The sequence below is a fragment of the Mytilus galloprovincialis genome, chromosome 2 (genome assembly GCF_965363235.1).
Source record: "Mytilus galloprovincialis chromosome 2, xbMytGall1.hap1.1, whole genome shotgun sequence".
Taxonomy (NCBI): domain Eukaryota; kingdom Metazoa; phylum Mollusca; class Bivalvia; order Mytilida; family Mytilidae; genus Mytilus; species Mytilus galloprovincialis.
Window position 1 is genome coordinate 27608645 of NC_134839.1, and position 26866 is coordinate 27635510.

Consider the following 26866-nt stretch of genomic DNA (forward strand, 5'->3'; position numbering starts at 1 on the left):
GTTGTCTTATTTTTGATATTCAAATACGGCGATTAGTTATTCTTTTTATTACATTGGTTGCAATGAATTACATTGATTTCCCAGTTAGATAAAAACCGATAATTTCACATGTGAAATTATCGGTTTTTATCTAACTGGGAAATCAATGTAATTCATTGCAACCAATGTAATAATTATAGTATAACTAATCGCCGTATTTGAATATCAAAAATAAGACAACGCGTGACCGAACGACGCATGGATTAAACGAGTGCGCAGCACGAGTTTAATCTATAGCGGCGTTCGGTCACAAGTTGTCTTATTTTTGATATTCAAATACGGCGATTAGTTATTCTTTTTATTACATTGGCAAATGGCTTTTTTTTATGAAATTAATATAGAAAATGTAAGGAACTATATCTTTTTCCTACGCATTAAGAATTTGTTTTGATCCGACGTTACCGACGTCTTGACAACGCCTATTGTTGTATGACGTCAGAGAGTGAAATAACCACGTTTATTTCACATGTGAAATTATCGGTTTTTATCTAACTGGGAAATCAATGTAATTCATTGCAACCAATGTAATAATTATAGTATAACTAATAACTTGACAACGCCTATTGTTGTATGACGTCAGAGAGTGAAATAACCACGTTTATTTCACATGTGAAATTATCGGATTTATCTAACTGGGAAATCAATGTAATTCATTGCAACCAATGTAATAATTAACTGTATTTGGAATTTTCAACGTTTTTAATTATATAGTTACTGGCGAGTCTTTTAAAGAACAAAACACTTGTCTGTCGTAAACAGTTTTAGTCCTAGAATCTAATGATGAGTTTCTTTAATTCACTAGATACGCCAATAAATATTCTGTGACTCATATGACAAATATATTGAAAATTCCAAAACCTGATATAAGCTTGTAAAAGCTATTTTAACGGAAAAGGACACACGGAATAGTCCATACTGGAAAAGAATCCGAACTCTGCATGATAACTTCCTTACTGTAAAGACAGAATAATTTTAAATTTGTTTTATTTTATACGAACATGCGATTGCGTGTGTTTCAAAGAAACAAGAACCCGATTTCTTCTAAATGATACAGATATTGGTATGTAGCTGTTCCTGAAATCGCAATCATTAATCATTAATCTTAGCCAATTTTCAAAATTTGCTATAATAAATGCATACAATAATTTTAGAGTTTACAGTTATTCAAAATATCTGTTACATTTAATTGACCATCCAGCAAGTGTTATATCAATAATGATACCACTGTATAGATTGCTGACTAAAATTCTCATTTGGTTTTACATCTATCACATGCAGTTTTGATGAACAAATATTCTTATATAAATGATATTACAGAAGTAAAGATCTATTTGGCAGATTGATAAAACAATCAATTGTATATAGATATAAGAAGATGTGTCATGAGTACCAATGAGACAACTCTACATCCAAGTAATATTTATAAAAGTAAATCATTATAGGTCAAGATACGGCCTTCAACACGGATTTTTGGCCCACACCGAACAGCAAGCTATAAAGGGCTAAAAAGAAATCTAGTGTAAAACCATTCAAACGGGAAAACCAACGTAGCCAGTTTACAAAGATAAATAATCAATCACAAATACATAAACTCATGACGATACGTTTTTAACATATATATGAATCATTCTTGTCATTTAGTGTGCATCCAATTTTCGAACAAAATAACTTTATATAAGTAAGGCCGTTAGTTTTCTCGTTTGAATTGTTTTACATTGTCATATCGGGGCCTTTTATAGATGACTATGCGGTATGGGCTTAGCTCATTGTAGAAGGACGTACGGTGACCTATAGTTGTTAATGTCTGTGTCATTTTGGTCTCTTGTGGACAGTTGTTTCATTGGAAATCATATCACATCTTCTTTTTTGTATTAGCTCATTACATTATGTTTTATTAATCTTCTTCGTCTTAATGCTATATGTTTTTGAAAATCACTGCATCGAACTCTCATGTCTTATTAACATGCAAATATTAATAGCATCTTGGGTCCCAGAAACAAAAGGCAAAATAAATGGTAATGACATGTTTATAGTACAGTATTGTGTTTGAAAATTTGAATGTTACAAACATATGTTTCTCAAAGCAAGACGGCGGTGTCCATGACAGTAAATATCCTACCAATGTCTATGTTTCATTTTGACACATCAAAATAACGAAATGTTTTATTATGATATCGTGAGAAAAACCAACACAAAAGGGTTTGGAGAACAATTTATACTTATAATGTCATGATTAGTTCAAAACATCTGTTGAGAAACCCACGAACTTTAGCGTGACGTCCTTTGGACGTCGGAAAGTAACTTTTATTGTAACTTCATTCTTTTGTTGTTGTTACTGTATACCTGAATGTGGCTACTGTAATTCAAATATACAGCTTACAACTTTTGTTTTATTCACAATATTATGGTGCCGTGACCTGATATGTACTGTAAATTCACAACTAAGTAAATTTATGCGTAACATAGTTTAAGTTTCACCGTGTTTCCGAGAACAAAAGCAAACAATCTTTATCGTCTCGTACGTATTTGGATTCTTAATTCCTAAAAAAAAAGGTTTGATATAAATCACTGACAAACTGAGTGGATTAAATACTCAGGACATACATTCCATCAGTTTAATAGCGAACCAGTGTAGGTAATGAAAAAAAAAACGTATCAATTCCGTTCGTCCAAAGAGATTTTCAGGATTTACCTTCACCAGATTGCTCTAATTTAAAAACTTCAAAAAGATGATGCATTAGACCAGAACAAACAGAGAGCCATATAATCGAAATATCTAATACATAGACAGATTCTTGCATTGAATATTATGGCAAATGTGTGTAGGTAGTTTAAGCATATTTTTTTAGCTGAAATTATACAAATGGATGTTGTGACCCCGTAAAATGAAAATGACCAGAATGTATTTATATTATCTCTTCAAAAGCGTGTTGGTCAAAAGTAAAGGTTATTACAATAGTTTCTAAACTTAAATCAAATCAGTGAACACTTTTATCAAACCATTTTTAAGAAAACGATACACATCTTCACCAAAGACACTTTAATTGCTAAGGCCACACCAATTTAATTCCTTGTTCGACAGACCAGCCCGCACCTATTTTTTTCAAAACACATTTTTTTTATATATATTTTCGCTTCCTGCATCCGTAAACGTAATCATGTCAATTTCCCGCACCGTTTTGTTGTTAATATTATAAAAAGATATAAACATTTGTCTTTTATAGATCAAAGTCTTTTAAACCTGTATATAACGATTTTAAACCTATTATCACCCCACCACACTGTACATATCTGTGACACCAATTAATCCCAAGTTGGAGTGCTCCGAAATATAACAGCGGAAATACCTATACAGAACAAAACACAGGTTTCTTTCCCCCTTACTTATATTCCCTATCACAAAATGTTCGTTGTTAGAATAAAAAACAAGGAACTTCTGAAAGAGTTGCCTTCAACTGCAATTATATTGTATGCTGGCGAAACAAAACTATCCATAGCCGCTGTATGTTTATGCACCTGTCCTGATTGATTCAGGGACCTGTCGTTCAGCAGTTGTCGTTTCTTGATGTGGTGCATTGGTATTTTCCCGTTTGGATATATAAATTAGATCGTTGGTTTTCCTGTTCGAATTTTGTACACTAATGATTTAGGGGTCCCTTATAGCTTGCTGTTTGGTATTGATCAAAGCCCTGTGTAAAAGGCCGTACTTTGACCCGTGTTTGTTATTATCAGGTTGGGAACAATACCCCCCCCTTTTTCAGACAAAGGGTCATTTTACTGTTGTAGAAAAGAAAATAGAAATACCAAGGATTTGTAAAGTGCTACTATACAAAACCTTTGATTTTTTTACTCGAAAAGAGGTTGAATACAACATTTTTTTTTAACAATTTTTCTAAAAGAGGGGTCCATTTATTTTGAATAATATTAAACTGTTAAAGTAAATGTGTTAACATGGTTAAAGTCCAGAAATATTACAAAATTCTTGGATCATTTAATACAAGATGGATATATAGTTCTTTGGGAAAATATGAGCCCTTCTGTATTAAAAAGTGTTTTTTTTACAAAAAGATATATTATAAAGATATATTGACCCCTCATTAAAAGGGATATTTATAACATTAAGGGGTTGTTCCCAACCTGATTATGACTTGGATGGAGAATTGTCTCATTGTCAGTCACACATAATTATTTCTTGGTAAACAGGGAAAAAAATACTTCATAAATTAAAAAAATGTCAAAATAAATCAAGTTTTAATATTGTCAAATCCTACTATTCTATGTTTACAAAAAAGATATAATCGCTCGCCTTTACTTTTCAAGCTTTGCCCTAAAAAAATTGCAAATTAAATACTTTTTTATTAAAATTTTCAAATCGCTCGCTCGCCCCAATTGTTGGAGTCCACAAATCCGTAGAACAAGAAATTAAATTGGTGTGGCCTAAAATTCAGATACATAATATTTCCAATTGGAAGAACAACTGCTGGAACAGTAAGTACTGGAAACGACTTATTATAAGGTGTGCCATTGAGCGACAATGAAAGCTTTAGTAATGAAACATTATTTCGAATAATGGTCGTGTAATCTAAGGGAAAAAAATGTATATACAAGAAAAGCTTTCTTTCACGTTAATGTGATATTTAATAGACGGTTGATATTTGTTAAAAACAATAACTTCACTTAATTTTGCCATTTGATTAGGGAATTTTGGTTCTGAATTTTCCTCGGAGTTCAGTATTTTTGTGATTTTACTCTTCACCTGCTATTATAACACTTTTCCTATTCTATTATGGGTATTAATTTTAAATATATTAACAGTATACTGGTATCAACATACATTTTCAGGGAGAATCCGCTATGCATCCTTACTGTGAAATTGAATATAGGCGTGATAGACTCAGGGGAGATTGTGACGAAAGTGCAAACATTCATGTAAGACAAATCATTTATTTACATACTTGTCATTTATGACCAAAGAACACTTATGTATTTATGTAATTCTTTTTAAAAGTACTATTTTCTATACAATTTAGGAATAATCGGTTATAACTTAGTCGGAAAGCTCACTACATCCGGAGAGTGCTTTGGTAAATATAATTATTTTTTGTTAATGTGCTTTGTCTATTTGCCCTTCTGTTTTTCTTTGTTTGTTTGTTTTTATGGTGATTTGGATTATAAAAAATGTCGTCGGCTGTAGTTCTATGTTTGACATTTTACCTGTTTTGTCTGTTAGTTGAGTTAAAATACAATTGAATGGGTTTATAAGACGACAGTACTTATTATCTGTCTTATATTTGGCGAAAGTATACAGAAAAATATAGTTTTAAAATCAGCGTTAACTAAGCTATTATCTGACACTAAAATGGATATGCTAACCCGGATGAAGCTATTTATAATTGGTTATCCAAGATTTGTTTTTATAATCCGGCTTTACAGATCCAGATATGACAAAGACTTATTTTTTTTTCAATGTAATTATTGATATCTGTGCGGAGATTACTCAGTATCATCATATCACACCTTTTGTAGTTTAAAGAAGATAAAAAGTTTGAACAGGGTCAAAGATTTGTTATTAAACAAATTAAACTAAAAATATCAAAGCGTTTCAGGTGTAAAGGTCATTAATAATTAACTTAGATTAGCAATATTTGTTGATCGCTATGTAACTTGTTCACATCGTTTTCAATGTTCTCATTAGTTCACTTTCATCATTGCAAAGGAATATAGGATTGATTGGTGTTGTCCAACAACAAATTAGGTGATATTGTTATATTTGTTTGACGTGCCAGAGAGATTTATCGACCATCGGCAAGAAAACCGAATATGCTAGTCAATGAGGATTGGGGTCGATAACAGAATGGCATGCGCGGAATTTTAGCTAATGACGCTAGTGTTGATGAATTACTCAGACCTCTCGCTCAATTAGGCAATTGGTAAATTCATATGAAATATTTAACTGGCTTTTAAAGTTTAAGTTTTGTTGTTTTAGTTTAAAATACTAACTTCCTTTTTTAACCAATGTCATTCAGTCGTTTCAGGTCTAATTCCAACATACGATTTTGAAATACAATTTTGCAGAATGTGTGCCCTCAACAAGATGATTCGTCGTGTAGATGTTATGATCAGTCATGTATAGATGGTTTTGTAGAAAAACGTAAGTGTAATGTATTTGTTAATCGATTATCCACTGTGAAAACCTTCCATCAAAACATATTTTTTTTAAATATCTTAAGATCGTCACCTAAACAACTCGGTAGCATATACAAATGACATAGAAATAACAACTTGAGATCACCGTTCGAATGTCTTCTTTTTTTCAAGATAATTCCAGATCGTATAGCAAACGATGAAAGACACCCAAATGACTATTTAAAACAATTCAAACGATAACATTTACGGACAGAATCCGTCTGTATTGAATATGTTTAACCTTGGACAGTGTTGTAACAGCACAGAATAAGAGCAAACTATAAAAAATAATTTGAGAAGGGCTTTACCTATCTTTTCTTTATAAATACAAAACCATCAAGGACACAAAGTTCAATTTTTTTTTTAACAAGCATTTACTTAAAGATCATAATTATTAAATAACTGTTTACAAAACTTTGATTTTTTTAAATACTAAGGCTTTTCTACCTTAGGAATAGACTACCTCTTCTGTCTTTGGCAATACAGTCAGGAAATGTTGGTTCTCGATGCTCTTCAACTTTGTACTTTATTCGGCCTTTTTACCCTTTTTGATTCGAGTGTCGCTGATGAGTCTGTTGTAGACAAAACGCGCGTCTGACGCAAATACATTTTTTTTATTCTGGTATCTATGATGTGTTTATTTAAAGCCTGATCGAAATCAATAACAACTACTTAATACAAAAAAGATTAAATATCAATCAGATTTAAAGAAATTATTTAATAATTTAATAATTTAATTTATTGATTACAAAATAAAAATCTTTGCCGAAAAAAAAGTATTTAAAGATCATATTACATAGTTGAATTTGTAACATTAATTGTTAGATGCAATAAATTGGTCCACATATGCTCAAAAACATCGTTGATATATGCTTGCAAGTGAAATATTTAACCAGTTGAATCCGTATTGTAATGACCTTCAATTTAACCCTTTGGCTCATATTTTATTATTAGCAGTCACTTTTTAAAGAACAGTTTTGCTGTTTTTATCAGATTTCATTTCAAAGGGGCATTTGCTATAAAAAAAAATTAAAACGATTTATCTTTCATCTAAAGTATAAATGAAACTTTAATCATTCAGAATCAGTTTTAAAGATGAAACATTTTTTTTCCAAATCGTATCAAAATTGACAGACTTAGTATAACTTTTAAAATGTACTATCCCGTTTCTAGTTAGCTATTCGCAGGTGCAGCCAAACTTCCAAATCAAATGTTTGTATTATAAAAGAATTTGTAAAAATTTGAATTTAATCATGTTAAAGAAATTGTTGAAAGTAAAATTTACCATTAATTTATAGATTATGTAAATAGAAATCTAAAGTATTAACATAGACACGAGCATGGCTAAAGGGTTGGTATGTATAAAGGATCTACAAACACCGCAAGATGGATCTAGAGGAACATCGCCGTTCTAAAATGGAAATTAAGCAATAGAAAACGAGAAATAGTTCCTTTCGTTGCATTTTTTATGAAAAATTATCGTGTAAAACTGAAAAATATTAATCTAGGTTAGAACATTTATTGCTGTTTATATCAAATTTATTTAAAGGGGCATTAGCTACGATTTAGACAAAAATTTATAATACGGTGACCCTCAATTTAACCCTTTGGATTACGCATATACTTGCCATGTTCAGCTATTTAAATGAAAAAAATGTCAAGAATGAAAATGAAACGAGTGTGTACCATTCAATCAACACAATGTTGTTCTTATAAGGCAAATCGATGATCAAAATATGTTTGTTAACCTATAATTTGAAATCAAACAGTCCTAGAAGAATTCAACTGCAAGTGTGCGCGATAAATTTATATTAATATTAATATCTATGTTAATATCGGATAATATAACCGTATGTAGTTTTGGGAGGTTATCTAAAATACACGTGAAATACCGATACATATTATCTACTCCAAACATGGTTAAATATTAATTTTAATATTTTGTAATTTTAATAAACGTTTTAGTATAAATCAAATATGATAATTGAGTCAAATTGGTAAAAATCAATTGGACAACTATTGCTCCTTTAAGATAGTTTTTTATAGCAATTTCGGCAGTTTTATAACGATAACTTTTGTTGAGACTTTTGCGTTTGAACTCATCAGTTGAAAACAAATGATTAAGCCATTGATAAAAATGGAGGACCAACATACACAGAGAATACACCATGGATAACTATCCAAACATTCTGTGAAGACATGGACAAATATAGATTATTGTAGCTGTATCGGGCAAACCTTTCGGTATTTCTTGTCCTCAATACTCGTTAACTTCTTACTTTATTTGTGTTTACTTTTATTTTCTTTTTTGAACATCATTGATGTGTATTTGAAGCCGACATAATTGTGTTGTATTCACAATTTCCATCATGGAATCTATTGTGAATGGTTCGATGACATATCTGCCCAGTTAACAGCACTTCTGTGTTAACATGCATTATCCTTGACATGGCCAAAGATATAAATTATCTGTTTACAACACTTTAAATTTGTCGAAATACTAAGGTTTTTCTACACTCACTGAATTGTTCTTCAACATCGTACTTTTCTTTGCCTTTTAAGTTATTCATTCGCGCGTCATTGATAAGTATTTTATATATAAAACATGCGTTTACTGTACAAAATTTTAGTTCTTGTATCTAGGGTGAGTTTATTTGTTTTCAGAATTCTTTGTTTTGATTTGTGTACAGCTGTTTTTATAATGTCGTGTTTCCGGAGCTTTTATACGATGACAATGCCAGTTCGTTGTCGACTAATGAGTTTCAGCATGCGTTAATAGTATCGTCCGCCTCTCTATAATATAAACCCTATTTATGATATTCCGGCCAAGTATGATAAGTTTGATTAAATATGTAAGCCTCCGATGGGAACCTTTAGATACGTGAAAACACGAATCCTTTGTTTTTAATTTGTTTTTAATTTTTTATTAATTAGCTCTAAGTGACTGCGAGCACTCTCAAATCGGACTGCCGGGTTAATTTGACCTGTTGATACAATTTTTTTTAACACTATAATTGATTCTTTATTGCACATATTGCGGTTTAACAATTAAACTTGGTGTACAGCATTTCATCAAGTTTCCCTGTTAAATTACCACTGAATACCCAGGGATAATATTCAGTAAAATTAACTAATACATTACATTGGTTTAATTCACATATTAAACTATTATTATAGCTGTTACAATTAGTCTTTGCTACTTCACAAAAAGTATTTTTAGATATATTCATAAAAAATATCTACACAATAATTATTTTACGGAAATTGATCATTCATCCGGAATGACTTTTTGGGTTCTTTTATTAGCTAATCAGAAACGAATTGCGGTCAAGTGACCTCACACGACTTTTCTGTTTCTCGTGTTTGGATTTTTGAAGTGTTTCGAGAATTTGGATTATTAATTTCTTTTTATTTTTTGTGGTTTTAAAAGCTTTGAATAATATTGCGAAAAGGTAAGTTGGAGTGTAAATATATTTTTCATAGTTGCACTTTCAATCTTGTTGATACAATTTATAATGCATTTTTGTTATTTTATGTTTACTTATTTAGTGTTAAATATCGTCTTTCTATTCTTAATATATACCTTCTTTCATCACTTTTAATTTTCAGTTCTGTTCTCGTACTAAAATCAACAAAATAATTTATAGCGTAAATTTTTTCCCGAACTTCATGACTGTATACCTTACAACAATATGAATTCAATTGACCTGTAAACGTTATCGTTATATTATTTTGGGCATGTTGTCCAAGGTTATGGTTGTCTTTCTGATATGGTTTAACATCTCATTCTTTATCTTATTAATTTTGTATTTATATTGCGTCATAGATAAAATTTAGTCGTTCAGTGTATGTTCATCTGTTTTTGTTAATATGTCTTTTGATTGAGTTAAGGGCATACGATACAGTTACAGGGGAGGTTATAACGTTGCCACCGCGAATTTTTATTTTCGCGACGTCAAACTGTTACATACCAAGGAAAGATGCAGTTTTCGTCTGTTTTTTATCATTCAAGCGGATTTTTTTTATGAAAACAAGTTCATGGACCCCTCTTTTGTAAAATGAGGATTTGGTTGGATACTGTCTGAAGATTATGTGTACCAATTGTCATGAAAAAGTCAATATTTCAATTTGTTTTAAATTTAATCAATATACAGCAAAACATGACGTTTTTCTACATTCATGAACATATGATAAATATGAGTTATTTGTAAAAAATAAAATGTACAAATCTTTACGACATTTTTTGAAAACAGAATTTACAAATAATTTAAAAAAAACAGCTTGTTTTTATCTTTTTAAACAAAAACGTTATGTATATCTGTCGAAAGGAAAATACGTCCACAAATCCGAATTTTGAGCAAATATCTAAATGTTCGACCTCAATTTACTCAAACAGTAGCACATGAAGGTAAATGTTTTATTTTATATTTGATAAATTCAGGTAAAAACAGCCTATATGCAAATTTTCATCCAAACACTATGGGAACAAAACTGTATCGTATGCCCTTAAGCCATTTCGTTAGATATTTTTATAGTGCGTCTTTCTATGTTGTGATGTTACACTATTGTTTCAGGTAAGGATGAAGGTTTGTACCCATTAAAACTTTTAAATCCGCTACGTTAGTTCTCACCTGTCATAATAGTGGGGCGAAAGATACCCAAAGAACAGTCAAACTCATAGATCAAAAATAAACTGACAACGTCATGGTTAGAAGGAAAAGAAAAACAGACAAATAATAGTATACAAGACACGAAATAGACAACTAAAGACTAAGCAACACGAACCCCATCAAAAACTGGGGATAATATCAAGTGCTCCGGAAGGCTAAGCAGATCCTGTTCCAGATGTGGCACCTGTCGTGTTGCTCATGTTATTATAAACCCGGTGAATAGTCTAATTCGGTAGGTCACATTCGTGAAAAGGGAACGGGAGTTTAGTTATGACATAAGGAACATTTTTTATATCATCTGTGAAATGGTTATTCCATAACGGTTAACCAACTCCTAAGACGGGACCCTGATGTTCAAGGGTTATTGTTTGTTGATGTGGTTCATAAGTGTTTCTCGTTGGTTTTCCTGTTTAAAAGGTTCTACCCTAGCAATTTATGGGTCCTTTATAGCTTACTGTTGGGTGTGAGACAAGGCTCCGTGTAAGACCGTACTATGGCCTTTATGGTTTACTTTAAAAAGTGTGACTTGGATGAAGAGTTCTGTCATTGGCACTCATACCATGTGGGGTGATCTCATGTTCTTATATCTGTTGACGCATACAAAAGGCAAAAGTGTTCAAGTATGATAATTACATAGGCGTTTATATTTTCATGTAGATAGACAACAATTACAACTTCATAGGATGACGTATACTTGCCTCAAGGAAACTTGTCATGGAGATGTGAGTAATATTGAAAAGAATTATTATTTTGAAAATAAAGTATTACTGAATAGAATACTTAAATTCTTAAAGAAAAATATTTTTATCAATTCTACAATTTAAGTGTTCAACGAAGCATATATTTTCTTTTCCCAGTTTACAGACTTTAATATAACCATGAAATCAAATATCGCGAATATATAATTGTCTTAAATCCAGGAAAAACTGGTAGCAATGGAAATAAGCGAACATACAAAATCTTAGAAAAAAATATTTTTAGTACGATATATTTGGGATATGTTTTGGATATGCTATATAACATAAATTGACTTCTGACATAACTCTTGCATTCTAATTTACATTTTATTTATCTCTATTTATATGTTTCTTCTGATCTTAAATCGAAAATTAACACAAACTGAAAAACAAAAGGATACCGTACATTTGTAACTTTTCCTTTCTCGTCACTGATGAGTCTTATAAAGACAAAACACGCGAGTCGTATTAAATTATAATTTTGGTACCTTTGATAACTACTGTTGCGACCAAGTGCTGTTCTATCGCTTAAATTACTATTTTCTTTGAAATAAAACCAAAATTGAAATAAGTTGAAAAGTTGAAAGAGACGCATACTTTTCTTTATCCTCTCACCAAAATAAACCAGTAAATTTAAGGTTTATAAAGCACATACGTTTCTTGACCATCTAATTTCATTGTAATTTAAAATAATTCGTATTTGGTCCATATCAGTAAAGAAACATAACGGTGATCTTGATACGCGTAAATAAAACATATTCTCTGTTTTAGGATTATTGTCATATTCACAAGGAATATAATGAAATTGTTTCGTCTTGCCATGAGCATATGGTATGTGATTTTCATTTGTTTTATAAAATATCATATAATTAACACATGACTTATTCCTGATTGTGACTGTTTTACTGAGTGTAATTTCGCATTGCTATAAGACGTGTCACTGTACTTTTCTACCAAAAATTCATGTATTTGGTTTTGATGTTATATTTGTTATTCTCATCGGATTTTTTCAAATGTCTTATCGTTTGTAGATGTAAATCTTAGTTTTTCCTGTTGTATTCGTGTGTTATGGCTAAGATAAATAATCACCCAGTTCATTTAAAAGATTTTAGACGATATACTGTAATTGTACTTATTTACGTGGTGTATTTATTTTCACGAATTTCGCGGTTGGTTTATTATCGCGAAAATAAATACACGAGCATTTAAATCCAACTTTTTAACTTAAAACTTACTGTTCATCTATGCATGTAAACATTACATTGATGACATGACATGTTTACAACCCTGTTTATCCGATAAATAAACAAACTAGATTAATATCAACAGATAACAAGTAAAAACCAATAAGAGATCAAAAGAAATAATAACGACTCGAGATTACCTTGACGTAGAACCATATGACTTTTGGTTTACAGTTGGATTTAGAAGAAACACCGACATAGCTAGATATAACAATTAATTATCTAATTACTACCACAATTTTATATTAATTAGTAAAGTAATTTTCATTGTTATTAATAAATGTTATATCAGTATTACAAACCCACTCTTGAATTTTATCTTAATTCTATCACATTTGTTGGAAATTTTTAGAAATTCAAAATTTAATGTGACGTCACTTTTGTGCGTCGATCTAACTCGACTGTGACTTTTTATGCGCTGATTTAGATTGTTTTGTGTATTCGTTTTTATTCTGAAGTTAGTCAACACTTCGGTGTTATCATGAATATCTATTATATAGTCATTTTTTTAAATTAAATTTACTGTTTGCAAAGGTATGAATTATTCTAAATAATAAGGATGTTCTTATCCCATGCAGAAAACCTTAGCCGTTTTAGGCACAAATTTTTGGAACTTTTGGTCCTCAGTGCTCTTCAACTTTGTACTTTGTATTGGCTTTCGAACTTCGTTTATCTGATCGGCACTGGTTAGTCCTGTGTGGACGAAACGCGCGTCTGGCGTCTTAAATTATAAACATGGTACCTTTTGATACCTATTACTCTTGTGTTTCTCTGTCCTATATATTCTCCCATTTATTTATATTGTAGTTCGGTCATGTAATGTTGTCATTTTCATGTTATACTTAAAAATTGCCATAAAAACGGGAGGTTTGGCTAACCCACCGCTTTATTTCTTTAAATGTCCTGTACCAAGTCAGAAAAATCGCCATTATTATATTATTGTTCCTTTCTGTGTGTGTTACGTTTTAGTATTTTGTTCTGGTGTGTCGTAGTGCTCCTCTTATATTTGATGTGTTTCCCTAAGTTTTTTTTTGTAACCCGGATTTTTTTTTTCTCAATCGATTTATGAATTTCGAACAGCGGTGTACTACTGTTGCCTTTATTTATGTTATATAACTCATAACTATTGTAAGCATCCTAGATGTTAATATATATTTGATCTAATAAAGCGAACATATGCTATGAATAATCAGCGTCAAGGATAATTTAATCATCGGAGTCATGGCTAGAAAACCCAGAAAAAGTATATAATCTAACAGTTTTAAATATGTGTGAAAGGGATAAATATTCTCAACAACTTTCTGAAAATTTTGGATTAGATTCTGTTACTGTCTTGAAAAAATGGTGCAGGAGAATAAACATTTTTCACAGTCTGATGCTCAAAAGATACATTTTTCGCAGAAGGCTCTCATTTACCTGGGAATTCTTTGTTACTGTTTAAGTCTCTTCTGGTCATTAAGCTTTTCACGTCTTTTGGTATTGATCTATTCTTGTCTATCAAATATATAGCTTTAATCCTTTTTAATAAAGAAATCTGATGTTTAAATGTGTAAAGATTTATTTTAGATAAAAACGTGCGATCAAAGAATGTTAAGTCTTCGTGATGTTTAAAACAAATAGTATGTAGATAAGAGGAAATGTGGTATGAGTACCAATGAGACAACTGTTCACAATTTCTAAAGATAAACCATCAAAAGTCAAAGTACTGTCTTCAACACAGAGCCTTGGCTCACACCGAAAAGAAATCAATAAAGGCCCCAAAAATGACTAGTGTAAAAAACATTCAAACGGGAAAACGAACGGTACTATCTTTAAAAAAAACCGAGAAACACTTATGAAACACATTAACAAGCGACAACCACTGAACATCATGTTCATTAGTATGTTTTGTTTGTTTGATATTTTCTAAGTGTTACATTCATGTTTGGCACTTATCATTTATGTTAACCTTAAATTAAATAATATGCTTTATTTTAGCACACTGATCACGTAATGTGTTTGGATCATGACTCTGTGACATCATCAAGAGGTTGTTATTGTAGTACAGCTGAATGTGTGCAGAGAACAGGTAAGGTAATACTATTACAGAAATCAAAAACAAAAAGGAATGAAAGAGGAATCTCTTTTATACACTATAAATGATTGGTTTTCTCATGTTTTTATTTCCAAGATTCATTTGGGATATTTTCAACGGTGATTATTTCTATCGTGCTACATATTATTTAGAACTATTCTAATATAAATTCAAAGCTGACAAAAACCTGAGAAGAATTAGCTATATCTAAGGTCCTTTTTAGTCATATAGCACTGCAACTGTTTTCTTCATGTTCTCATACATTTTTGGCCTACAAATATTTGGCATTTAGAAAGTGTTGTTTTTTTTAATTTTTTCTCCCACTGTTCCAATCAATTGCACGTGTTCAGTAGTAATCATTTATTTTTTTTATTTTTTTTAACGTTACAATATCTTTATTGCATATTTGCTGTTACAATTTACTAATTGTACAGCTTTAACTTAGTATCCCTCATGTTAGCTTACCTAATAGTTAAGGGAAGCACTATTTGGCAAGATATTATTTCTTCATAATATTAGTATTCATAACATAAGTCATTTCACAAAATACATTTGATAAAATATTGTGATTACACATACATTATATTGTGTTTCTTTTTTCTCTTTTTCTTAGTATTAAATTTTTCCGGAATCGACTCCGTTATCGGTATGATCCGTATTTCCATTAATATTGGGCACAATATGTGTTGTTTTTCACATGTGCGTTATCGGTATAGTTTTGATGTGTGTCGTCAAAATATAATTATTATCCATTGGATTCAACGATTATATATGTTAGTTTACTATTCAAGTTTTCTTTAGTTATAGAAGTACACACCCGTGATAACTATGTTAATTGGACATGCTTTGATACTATATATGCCCTTGAATTTTTACTAGATAACATTTTTGTTCGCTTTGGGGATTCCGTATATCGTCAGATTATCGGAATGCCAATGGGGACTAACTGTGCACCACTTATTGCGGACCTGTTTTTGTATTGTTATGAGTTACAATTTATGACAAAAATAAGCAAAGACCCATCGAAACAACATCTGATAAACAAATTTAATAATACTTTTAGATATTTGGATAATATTTTGGCTCTCAATAATGACGACTTCAGTATGTATATTAATGAAATTTATCCTGTTGAACTTACTTTAAATAAAGCTAATACTAACAATGACCACTGCCCTTTTCTTGATCTTGATATCTATATCACTAATGGAAAGCTGAATACTAAAATTTATGATAAAAGGGATGATTTTTCATTTCCTATCGTTAATTATCCGTTTTTAGATGGTGACGTTCCCTTGTCACCATCTTACGGTGTTTATATATCTCAACTTGTACGATTCGCTCGTGTATGTAATAATGTTTTAGATTTTAACGAGAGAAATTTATGTATTCCTGAAAAATTATTACACCAGGGTTTTCGATATCACAAACTAGTCAAAACATTTACTAAATTTTATCATCGGTATAAAGACATCATTCGTAAATATAGCTCAACATGCAGACTTCTAATACGTTCAGGTATTTCACATCCAATTTTTTATGGAAATATTCTTTATAAAGCACAAAGGTGTCAGTATTCACCTCAGAAACTTACAAAACCTTTGAATAGACTTATTAAGAAGGGATATAATTACGATACTGTTGTCAAGTCATTAAAGATTGCATATTTTGGCGTTAATATTGATTCACTGATAAGGTCTTTGCATCGGAACTAAACACATTTATTCTAAAAACAGTTTTTGGCATGACACGGGTTATGTTCTTCTCATATATGTTATGATGGTATGATACTAAACCCCTAACGGGAAGGATTGTGCCTGATGTTCATATGATGAAATCATAATCTTTCAGTCAGTTTAATTGAAGTCTGGAGCTGGCATGTCAGTTAACTGCTAGTAGTCTGTTGTTATTTATGTATTATTGTCATTTTGTTTATTTTCTTTGGTTACATCTTCTGACATCAGACTCGGACTTCTCTTGGACTGAATTTTAATGTGCGTATTGTTATGCGTTTACTTTTCTACATTGGTTTGAGGTATAGGGGGAGGGTTGAGATCTCACAAACATGTTTAACCCCGCCGCATTTTTGCGCCTGTCCCAAGTCAGGAGCCTCTGGCCTTTGTAAGTCTTGTATTATTTTAATTTTAGTTTCTTGTGTACAATTTGGAAATTAGTATGGCGTTCATTATCACTGGACTAATATATATTTGTTTAGGGGCCAGCTTAAGGACGCCTTCGGGTGCGGGAATTTCTCGCTACATTGAAGACCTGTTGGTGACCCTCTGCTGTTGTTTTTTATTTGGTCGGGTTGTTGTCTCTTTGACACATTCCCCATTTCCATTCTCAATTTTATTATCGATTTTTAAAAAATCCTTTGAAATACGGAATATATCTCCCTTATTCAAAGCTCTGATTCATTGTCCGGCTTTGACAATATACTATGTCCTTTTTGTTTTGATAAGTTCTTTCAATGTTTGTATAAGGTTTTGAAGATTCAAATGTTTCGGACTGGAGCATCACTCAAGATACATTATTTGTCGAAATACTCATTTGGTGCATACTAATTACTACTGTTGATGTCATTAGACACATTTATCTTTAGGTCTTTGCTATTTCTGGTGAATTTTAAGAGAAAAAATGCATTTGACGAAGTCTGCGAAGCAGCTTCAAGCTCTTAAATATAGTATAAGTTCAGAAAATGGATATTCCATACAGGCGGAAACTCAGTTGAAATAGAACAAAAGAATCGAAGCTCTTTGTTAGAGAAGGCGATAAATGTTTACTGTAATGTTTACTATAGTAACAAATATGTTAAAAGTTAATAGAAACAAATAAAACGACAATTTTCTTCTCAATTATGAAGTGTTTTATTTCAAAAACACCATTTGCATAAGTTTTCAATTTATCTATTACATAGTAATGCAGAACAATTAGATAGCAAGTCGACGACATAGGTATCTATCAAGTTGGATGTAGAAAATGCATAAGCTCCGATTTTAAAAAAAAAATAACCACGGACGGAGAACATATCAATCCATTAGTTCAGTAATTTTCGTTTCTGCCCTTCCATTATGTGACTCAAGAAAAAAAATCCAAAAAATGGGTAATAATTGTATCGAAAAGAGTAAATCGAGATCACCTTTTTATGTTAGGGCGTGCTTGAGGTGTATATTTTGTCTTTAAAACGTACAAAGCAAGAGTATGTGATACATCATATCGCTACAGATTCTATTATTTCTATATACGAAAGCTATAGGTTGACTTTATAACATAACAAAAAACAGTACGAAAAGATGAAATATATGGGTCAATTGAAATACCTATCTAATGAATCACAAAAACAGAGTCAGTGTTCGAATAGCTATTTTTTACTAAAAGTACTTGACGACAGTCTTTAAAGTTGGATGATGAAAATGCATATCTTCGAAACAATATAATGTTGTGTGTGTGATAACTAGGGTTTATAATCTTCAACCACTGAAAATTTTTAGTCTGCCCTTCCACGAAATATTTAATTAGATTTTTTTTAAATGTTTAAATGTTAAATGACAGCCGATCAGATAATAGTTTTAAGTTGAATCAATGCAGACAAGATCATTAACTGATGCTCATTAGCTAGAAGATACATTTGTCTTTTAAAATACAACTGACGTATAAGGCTCGTAGTGGTGCTATGTAAATAAATTTAACGGTTTTCAAGAGCAAAATCGGCAGCGCGTCATCCCTACAATGGCTTCCCTTTCTACGATTGTGAAAATGAACTGGCGTAATGGGGAGATAATTTTGACGAAGTGCAAACCTGACTGCATACACGATTATAAATTAGTATATTGCTGGTAAGGTGAGGAAAACTTATATTTTCAAAATTGAAATTGTTTTCGTATATCATAGATTAATGAGATGACCGCTGTTGTCAGGTTATAGGCAAATGAGGCGGGGAATCTGTATCAGTGGTTTCCTTTAATCCATAGTTTAGGTTATAATAATGAAGCCCAATCTGACAAGTTTGGATTGTTAATGAAAAAAACATCAATAAACTTGTTTGAGAAATTAAATGATATAGCATTGTAAAAGGCCTTTTGATTAAAATGAAAACGTGTTTTTACTAATCTTCCTTTTTTGTCCCTTATTGTGATTACAAGCAGATGTTGATAAACAACTTTAAGTGTATGAATAGCTATCACTATTTGCTCAACATGGACTATTAGCATGTATGGATATCAATTTTTCTTGATAGAAGTATGTATCTTATTCTATTATAAAATGTTGTTATACCATTCTAATTCTAATTTCTTTTATTGAATAGAAGCATACATACAAACAACAAACACACCTACAACAACTGTTCTTGATTTACGTATGTACATATCATTATTAAGTTGTTTTGTTTGGACTTCAATATTGTATATTTGCTTTGTTTTATATTTTTACCAATGAACAAGGACTATATGGGTTATTAAAAAAATATCAAGTGATGAAAGATACTTTCTTGTGTCGATAGTGTATCTTATCTAAAGTGTGTATTGTTGAGGGATATATCATCTTCCATATATCAAAGTCTATGAGTAAAAAAAATGAAATGTAAAAAAATGAAATTGAGGAACTTTTCAAAATGATTTATAGTCTCTGAGAAGGTTTTGTATTAATTCTGCTTTATGTGAGTAAAAAACTATAATTAGCTTAACCCATACCTTATATTTCGCTATTAAAGTCACTGACATTAAAAAAAAATGTGAAAAAATTGAAATGATAATACTTATTAGTAAAAAAAACAACACATTTCTTATAAATAAAATCAGGAATTTGTATATGTGATTTCAATAATATTTTTATCATGAGAAATACAAAAGTTTCAATACCGGTATAACAGCAAATTGAAAAGATTGTAATTGATTTGGAGTAGATATTTACAAATGTTATGACTTAACATTTGATTTTTGCCACTAGTTGAATAATCCTAATTTGAATATATCTCAATATAATCTTTTGCTCTCAAGAAAATAGTAAAAACAATAAAATGAATACTTTGATTTTCTATAACGTAACCTTATCATACCTCTTTCTAAAGAATAATAGATTTTGTTTCCTTATCAAGGACGAAGGAATTTGTTTCATACACAGTAAGGTCATACAATTGGTTCAATTTAATCATGTTAATTGTCATGATTATCAAAATAAAACAAGTATTCCACAAAATTCATTTATAACAGAAAAGGGCGTGTCTAATGGTTTAGATTTTATTTGATTGCAAATTACTGATTCATGCATTGACAAAACGAGTTATATTTACTAAGTTAAATGATTATAAAGTTTTAACGCGCATTTATATCTGCTGTCAGTATCGAAATACATTAGAATACTCAAAATCAAACTACCTCATAGTTTTGAGGTATAGAGTACCAGGCTTTACTTAACTTTTCCTATTCATTGACCCTAAATAGTTTATACAGCACTGCTACCAGAACCCAGAAAACGCCTTTCTGAGTGAAAATGAAAAGCGAAACGAAATTAAACTGGAAACTTTGTAACATTTAAATGTCAACAAATGTATCTGTTTTGATATTATAGAACAATTAGGTCCATACACCTGTGTAGCTGAAGCCTGTGGTAAACATCAGGTAATATATCAATTAACATTAAGTATCTTACCAGTTGCCATGTTGATGTTTGTAATGTTGTTACCATTCAAATGTTGAATGCTGAAACATATTTTAAAGTTAAAAAAAATCTTGCCAATCTCAAAGAACTTGAAATATTGCACATCAATGCAATGAATAAAAACATGGAGCCCAAGTCGATGTCTTTCGGGTATATATAGACTAATTTTACTTCCCTCCCTCCCCCTACAAAAGAAGATGAACGATACCACAGGGTACACATTCTCTTGTGATTGTGATTATATGAGCAAAACGATGGGTGCCATATATGGAGCAGTATCTGCATACACTGTTTTATCAGCTGAGTTTTCCCCGGTTGATGGTGTGGTTCGTGTAGGTAAGGCTTTAGTTTTCTATGTTAAGTTTTGTATACTGTTGCTTGCCTTTTAGTTTTTTCCTTTTCTTTCAAAATTTCTGTAAGGGTGTGTCAGATTGTTTCTAGTTTGTTTTCGGCTTATGAACGATTTTGTTTATTCGTTTGATATCTTTTGCCTAGGTATTTATAATTTTTTCAAATCACAATGATGCTGTAAAGAAGGACAGTGCTTATTATTGGAAAAATTGAGAATGGAAATGGGGAATATGTCAAAGAGACGATAACCCGATTGAAGAGCAGACAACAGCCGAAGGCCACCAATAGGCTTGCACGAAACGAGAAACTGCCGCATTCGGAGGTGGTTCCATCTGGCCTCTAAATGAAATTGTGTACTAGTTGCTTAACTCCAAATGATATAACAACGGCCAGAGTCTCCTGAATTGGGACAGGCGCAAACATGAAGCATTGTTAAACATGTTTTGTGTGATCTCAACCGTCCCCATTTATCTCGAGTCAATGTAGAACAAAGAAATAAAGGTAACAGTAGTATACCGCTGTTCGAAATTCATAAATTGTAAACTCATAAATCGAAACACATAGCAATACGCACAGTAAAACTCAGTTTAAGAGAATTCTTTTTTAATATACCATTAAGGTTCCTATCATCTTAATAAAGTTTCCGAATGTAATGCTTTAAAAGGTTGTTTCTACAAAGCAGTTTAATGATCATAAATTTATTTGATTTTCAGAATTATTGTAATTTGTACGAGAGTAACAACATTATACTAGGCCGATGTGTGATATTTCAGGTAGGGTTATTGCCTTTTTGTTCTTGTGACGTTTCCGGAAAAAAATATCATAATTTTGTATTCAAAACATGGTCTTGCTATCGATGAGATATATTCTCATCTTCAAAATAATATAGATTCTCATAACAATTGAACACCGCGTAGCAGATTTCCTGACATTTTGCAACGGATTACAAATATTGCGTGCAAAATGCATTAGTTTTAACCAAATTTGCAATGAGGCAACAGTGATGCTGTATCGCTGCGTTGTTAGAATTGTTGTGAATTCAATTTCTTTAATGACTATTAACCAAAAAACTGTCAGTTGAATTTATTAATGATTATTTGGGAGATAGTGTTCTAATAATTCCGTAATCAAATGGGCAAAGCGGTTGTTCTCAGTAAAGGACTAGTTTATCTTGTTGTGCTGTTGAAAATGAAAGATTAAGCCTCTTACAGGTAAAATATAAAACTTCATGTCGTCTTGTAACCAGTATAAAACAGTTAGAAGTTACCTAACGAAATTAAACATGTATGCGTCTTTTTTTCATATTTCTTGTCATCTGCGAATACTTTATCATTTTCCTCTTATGTCCGTGCAAATATGATATCAAATCTTAGGATATTTATTTTACTTTCAGGCTGGACAGTTGTGTACTTCTTCTAATGATGTATCTCTTATTGGCGGGTGTTATTGCTTAGACTCACAATGTGTTACCAAAGCAAGTATGTTTATCAATTGATATTTTCAAATGATAATTTTCCATCGAAACTTAAAGTTCTAGACATGCTTCAAGACAAATATTGATTTCACAAGGACATCTGATCATATTGTAATCAAAATTATACCATTAATAGGACGCTTTAATTTAATTGAAAAAAAGATCTGTCGAACATTGATAATATAATAAATATAATTTCAATATCATACATACGCATGAAAATGTTCAACCTGTTATTGTTATTGTATACACAACTATAGATTCAGATATAAATGATAGAGAAGGTGCGTTTGCAGTGAATGATTCATTTTAAATAAGAAATCATTTGCTATTAGACATTAAGAATCATAGGAAAATCACTTTATTGAAAGTTTGAAAAACATTGATTCTTCGAAATTGTTTTACAGTAATGGACTACAACAAGAATCATATAGCTGTACCCACACATGGTAAGTGAAAGTACTGTTAAGCTTTAAAAAACATTTTAATCGTTCAAAGTTAAAAGTGTAACCAGATATTTCAAGTTTTTATATTATTGTGGGTGTTACTGTCTAAATTTCAGATTACAGTCCGCAATGCTATATTGGGTGAGCCACATCGATTACGGGTCTTATAGTACTGACGAAAAAAGCATGTGTTTTACACATGTAAAATTTAAATGATTATCGAACGTTTAAGAGTGAAGTGTTTTTGCACAGCTTACTGAACCTAATAAAAATGTCTGCAAACCAATATAAATATATGTGTGCTGGAGCTTTTGCGTGCATTGATGTTACATTCATTGTGTAAAAAGACAAAACTTATCTTATTATTTAGAAAAAAATTTGCTCATTGTTGAAGGCCGTATGTCACCAATAGTTGTTAATGTCTATGTCATGTGGTCTCTGGTGGAGATTTGCCTCATTGAGAATCATACCACATACTATATAAAGTCTAAAAATATGCTGTTTTTTGAAAAAAATAGTTAAATATGTATAACTTTTAAAAAATACGAGTCGAATTTGAAAACTACGTTCAAACATATGATTGAGTTGGATAAAAACCGCAATTTTCAAACGTGTGCATGTAAAACAAAGTTCGTTGTAGAAGGATCTAAGCACTGCACAAACAAAATTTACCAAAAGACAAACAAAGTGAGAAAAAAAAGTATATTTTAACAAAACGCATTTGACTAGCAGGTCGATCAACTGATGTTCTTAAACCCTGCTGACTGCCATTTTCGATTGCAAAATAAATTGATCACAGGATGTAACAAATAAAGGCTACAGTAGTATATACCGCTGTTCGAAATTCATAAATCGATAGAAAAAAAACAAATCCGGGTTACAAACTAAAACTGAGGGAAACGTATCAAATATAAGAGAACTACGAGACAACAGAAAATGGATCTAACTATTAATTTGATACTATACATAAAACAATAAACTTGCGACAAAGATGTTATACCACAAGCATGAGGTGCAATCATTTGTACACAAGATCCGTATTTCGACAATAAATGTATCTTCAGTGATGTTAAAATATACATTAGAAAGGGTAATCACTATTTAATTTATAATTATGTTAAATATTTAGCGATACTTCAATTAATAATAAAATGCTTTTCAGCCTCAGAATATTTATGCAACCAGGCCTCGTGTCGTAGTGATGTAAGTACCATATATTTCTAGCGCAAGAATTATGTTTTGCGATGTACTAATCATAGATATATCTTCGCGGTTGTAAATCGACCAAAACGACTGTTAGTTGAACAACATGTGTTTTAGAAAACAAATCTTATTTATTTTGCACATATCTATTGAACCAGGGTTATTTCAAAGAACGTGTTACCTTTTTGATATAGATATATGAACTACATTAATAATGCATGATGATGTTGAGGTATAGATTATAAGTTTTGACATCGACGTTAATTATCATCTTAAGTATGTGTTATAGTGGTTTTATTTTTCTTGTCAATTATTACTCTTTACTGTTTAGTCTTATTTTTATTTTATCCTTTTGGTGTTGCTTGGTACTTATATGTTCTGCCATTTTGATATCGTGGTATGTTCATTTCTTTCATTTTTATTGTTTGCTTCAATTTTATGCGTATGTGCTTTGTCTATATGACATTTTGTGTTTCTTTGTTGATATATTTGATTGTTTTTCTAGTTATTACGATTATAAAACAATGTTGACTTTTGTTACATTATTTTTCATATTCATACCTTATATATGCTTTGTTCACACATTGTTCAATATAATAGACTTGTATGCGCCTGTCAGTGAGAGGTTTAGCTAGCTATTGAATAAGGTTTATTTTACCATTTTTTCATTAGGTAATGCATATTTCAAGTCATAAATATGACAGTAGGTATCCCTTCCTTTGGGGGGTTTTGATTTTAGTATTTTGTTAGGTGCTTTGCGATTTGAATGTTTATGTAGTTATATGTAGTGTTTGCAGTTTTACTTTAAGATGAAAGGAATTGTGTATAATAACATTCCTTTTAATTCTACTTTTTGTCAGATATACATATATTCTATTATTATATATTGGATGGTATAAAAACAGTTTTGTGTCCTAGAGATTTATTTAAATCTAATAAATGATTTCCTTAAAAATAATAACTTTTTGTCGGGTTTTGGATATATTTAATTGGTTTAAGTGTTTGATTCATATTCTACCACCGATTTGGGATGTACTATTTGAGAGAGAGACCACGGTTAAGATATATATTTAAACTATATAATCTATTTTTATAAGACTAGTTACATTGGGTCTTTATTTTTAAAAAAATGGTGCAGTTTTTCCAATTTGATATTGATTTTCAACACATTCCAGTTGAACAGAAAATGTTTAATTGAACGATAATTTTCTTAGCACAGATATGTGCTGGGGAATTTCTCTTTTTTTAAATGTTTTTGGTCATTTTCATAGTTACAATAATGATCATTGATCGTTGACTTAATATATATTAATTAAATGTGCATATACCGCGTAAAACTGTTTAAACATGTATATCTTTCAGATGTTCTGTCAATTATTCACATACCAAGGAGTTGCCACAAGTAGATGTCTTGCCTTTCATGTTAGTATGATATGGATAAATATATATTTGTGTTCACACAATTAAGAAGTTATATACATATTCATGTGGAGTCGTTTGAAATGATGACCACAAGTATACTTTAACATGAATTAGTTGGCTTATTAGAAGTCAAAATAAATCACGAAAAACTAATGTCGACAAAGTTATTAATTAAAGACGATTCGGAGTACAAGTTTATGAAAAGTAACTTATCAACATAACAATATCTGACGGATAACTTGAGGAAATTTGTACAGTTTTTAGAAGAAAACAATGAAATTGCTACTTTTATTTATATTGTATGTGTGCGATGCACTGTGTTTGAAGTAATTTCAATGTGAACGACCGAAGTAAAGCAATTGACAGCCAACGTCCTATAAACCCAAACCGAATGAAGAGATATATAACCAAAGGTAAAATGAATAAGTGTCCCTATTACAGGTCAAACCATTCATTTTCTATATCTGATCTTATTTTTCATATTTCATATTTTATTAATAAATTCACATCGACCCCTTAAATAAAGGCAACAGTAGTATACCGCTGTTCAAAACTCATAAATCCATGGACAAAAAACAAAATCGGGATAACAAACTAAAACCGAGGGAAACGCATTAAATATAAGAGGAGAACAACGACATAACACTAAAATGTAACACATATAGACAAAATCCCACGAGAATAACAAATATAACATATATATATAACATCAAAACCAAATACATGAATTTGGGATAGACAAGTACCGTGACACGTCTTATCGCAATGTGAATTTACACTCAAAAATAAGAGAAAACAAACGACACAACGTTATAATGTAATACACACAGAAACGAACTATAATATAACAATGACCATATTCCTGACTTGGTACAGGGCATTTTTAAAGGAAAAAATGGTGGGTTGAACCTGGTTTTGTGGCATGCCAAACCTCGCACTTTTATGGCCATGTGAAATATAACATCAAAATGACAACACAGGACTACAATATAAATAAATTGGAGAACACAATTGACAAAGAATCACACGAACAACAGTCAACAAAAGGCAACAAGTTCAAAATTTTAATACGCTAGAAGTGTATTTTGTCCACACAAGACCTATGTGTGACGCACAGATACAAAAGTTTGAAAGCCGAAACGAGTACAAAGTTGAACATAAGACCTTTCTTTTCAACGTCAAAATTACAACACGTTTAATAATTTTTTGCGTCCAAAGCGCTTTTCTGGATCTACCTTCATCAGTAACGCTCAAAGCCAAACGTTTGAAATCCGAAGATGTATAATTACCAACACCGTTGAAGAGCTATATGTCAAAAATACCTAAAGTAAATAGCCAAATTCATCTAAAGCCAACTTTGCC

General features: G+C 31.0%; 1 protein-coding gene across 2 annotated transcripts in view; it reads left to right on the forward strand.

Moving 5' to 3' along the window:
• LOC143063288 (uncharacterized) overlaps positions 1 to 26866 on the forward strand; it is a 37903-nt gene that overhangs the window by 4601 nt on the left and 6436 nt on the right. The window contains exons 3-14 of one of the 2 annotated variants that reach the window (XM_076235344.1): positions 4882 to 4968; positions 6115 to 6190; positions 11553 to 11617; positions 12404 to 12463; positions 14854 to 14944; positions 19257 to 19307; positions 20519 to 20568; positions 21673 to 21732; positions 22353 to 22437; positions 22841 to 22882; positions 24042 to 24082; positions 25445 to 25504. In XM_076235344.1, coding sequence (XP_076091459.1) covers positions 4882 to 4968; positions 6115 to 6190; positions 11553 to 11617; positions 12404 to 12463; positions 14854 to 14944; positions 19257 to 19307; positions 20519 to 20568; positions 21673 to 21732; positions 22353 to 22437; positions 22841 to 22882; positions 24042 to 24082; positions 25445 to 25504 — 768 coding nt within the window. Of the gene's footprint in view, positions 1 to 4881; positions 4969 to 6114; positions 6191 to 9658; positions 9678 to 11552; positions 11618 to 12403; positions 12464 to 14853; positions 14945 to 19256; positions 19308 to 20518; positions 20569 to 21672; positions 21733 to 22352; positions 22438 to 22840; positions 22883 to 24041; positions 24083 to 25444; positions 25505 to 26866 lie in introns of those variants that run through there. The other variant, XM_076235345.1, reaches the window with a different exon arrangement.